The 1987-nt window shown below is 50.8% G+C and overlaps 1 protein-coding gene across 1 annotated transcript; it reads left to right on the top strand.

The window, feature by feature from the left end:
• The first annotated feature begins 690 nt into the window (after positions 1–690).
• On the top strand, positions 691–1734 carry MAGEB16 (MAGE family member B16). The gene has a single exon (XM_067723189.1). The coding sequence runs from the start codon at positions 691–693 to the stop codon at positions 1732–1734; it is 1044 nt and encodes a 347-aa protein (XP_067579290.1).
• Positions 1735–1987: the final 253 nt, after the last annotated feature.

The following is a 1987-nucleotide window of genomic DNA, read 5'->3' as shown; positions in this document are numbered from 1 at the left end:
CCCGACCTACGAGTCTTCAAGCAAAGGCCCGTGAGTGAGATCTGAGGGGACTGTCTCCCACAATAGTAGCGACTCACTGAGCCTCGGCCGGGAGGTCGGCCTTGGGAGGCCCCGGGCAGGAGCGGCCGGAAGTGGTGCTAATGACCGCGGCCACTGGAGTCTGAGGGAGGGGAGGCCTTAGTCTGGGACAGGCGTTGTCATGTCACCAAAGGAAGGCATCTCAGGCCCTGCAGGAGTCCTGGTGAGGACCCCGAGTGAAGCCTTAGGAATCCTCAGACCCCAGGACGGAGGGTGTGCACAGCATTCGTCCCTGTTGTCAGCCGTGGATTTCCCGTCATGAGGTTCTCCTCACTTCCATTTTGGGGGTCTCACAGAGATGCGGCCTTGACTGGAGGGGGGCCTCAGGCAATAGATGGCGGCGGGCACCTTACCAACCAGAATCTAATTTGAGAAGCGTATGTGAGGATTGTGGGGCTAACCAACCCATGGCAGAGGGGGCTCCACAGCCCTGAGAGGTCCAGGGAGTGAAGCTGGCAGAGGCCACCCTTCCCTTCCTCCTCTGGGTCTCAGGAAGAGCCGCCACAGTTAAGTTTACTAGCTGAAACCACTCACAATATGCCCTGTTTATCTTAGGTGGTGAATCTCATTGCCCACCCTCCTGTCCACGTACTGCTACCCACAAGAGTCATCATGTCTCAGCGTCAGAAGCGTCCTCAGCACTCATATGATCAATGCCATCAAACCTTCAGAAAGTCCCAGGGCCTGGAGGTTGAACAGGTCTCCAAGGCTCTGGAGGAGACCCATCTCTCCTGCCATCCTCTAATGCCTGGCGATTTGAAGGAGGCTCCTGGGGCTGGTATATCCAGCACTCCTGAGGGTCCTCAGTGTTTCTACTCCTCTTCCATTGCTATCAAAGCCACCTCACCCACCAAATCGGATGAGGGGTCCAATAGCCAAGAAAGAGAGTATACTCTGAGCACCTCACAGGCTGTGCTAGGCCCCAAGAATGCGCCTATAGATGCTCTAGATAAGAAAGTATCTATGTTGGTAAATTTCTTGCTATTCAAGTATCAAATGAAAGAGCCAATAACAAAGGCAGATATGTTGAAGATTGTCATCAAAGAGTGTGAAGTCCACTTTCCTGAGATCTTCCTGAGAGCCTCTGAGTGCATGGAGATGGTCTTTGGCCTTGATTTGATGGAAGTGGATCACACCAATCACCACTATGGCCTCTTCATCAAATTGGGCCTCACCTATGATGGGATGCTGCACCGTGAAGTGGGCATGCCCAAGACCGGCATCCTGATACTTATCCTGGGTGTGATCTTCATGAAGGGCAACTGTGCTACCGAAGACGAAGTCTGGAAAGTTCTGAATGTGAGCGGGATATATGCCGGGATGAAGCACTTCATCTCTGGGGAGCCCAGGGAGCTCATCACCAAAGAATTCGTGAAGGAAAAATACCTGGAGTACCGGAAGGTGACCAACACTGATCCTGCGCAGTTTAAGTTCCTGTGGGGCCCCAGAGCCCACGCTGAAACCACCAAGATGAAGGTCCTGGAGTTTCTGGCCAAGGTTCATGGGACTGACCCAAGTTCTTTCCCATCTCAGTATGAGGAGGCTCTGCAAGATGAAGAAGAGAGAGCCCGAGCCAGAATTTCAGGCAGGGCTGTCTCTCCTTCTGTAGCCACTGCCAGTTCTAGTGCCAAGGCTAGCAGCTTCTCCCACACCTAGGGGAGTCAGGGATACTTTCTTCATGCATTGTTGGAAGACGCAGTTAGTGCTGGTAGAATTTAGTTCTGAGGTGGGGGCAGAAAGGAAGACAGTGTATTTGCCTGTGTGTTCCTGTTTTGTATGTATAACTTGTAAGTTTATTCTCTTTTTTGATGTATGTATTACTCATATTTTTTAATATGAATTTAACTGTTTCAAAATATAAAGATTTATGAATGATACTGATCATACATTTACTACTCATGATGTTTAA

Source organism: Pseudorca crassidens, chromosome X (assembly GCF_039906515.1).
Source record: "Pseudorca crassidens isolate mPseCra1 chromosome X, mPseCra1.hap1, whole genome shotgun sequence".
NCBI lineage: Eukaryota > Metazoa > Chordata > Mammalia > Artiodactyla > Delphinidae > Pseudorca > Pseudorca crassidens.
Note: the sequence above shows the minus strand (reverse complement) of the source record. Positions and strands in the feature narration are given on the sequence as shown.

Bases quoted from the DNA above. Each gene is read 5' to 3' on its own strand.
- MAGEB16 (XM_067723189.1), top strand. From the start codon at position 691: ATGTCTCAGCGTCAGAAGCGTCCTCAGCACTCATATGATCAATGCCAT.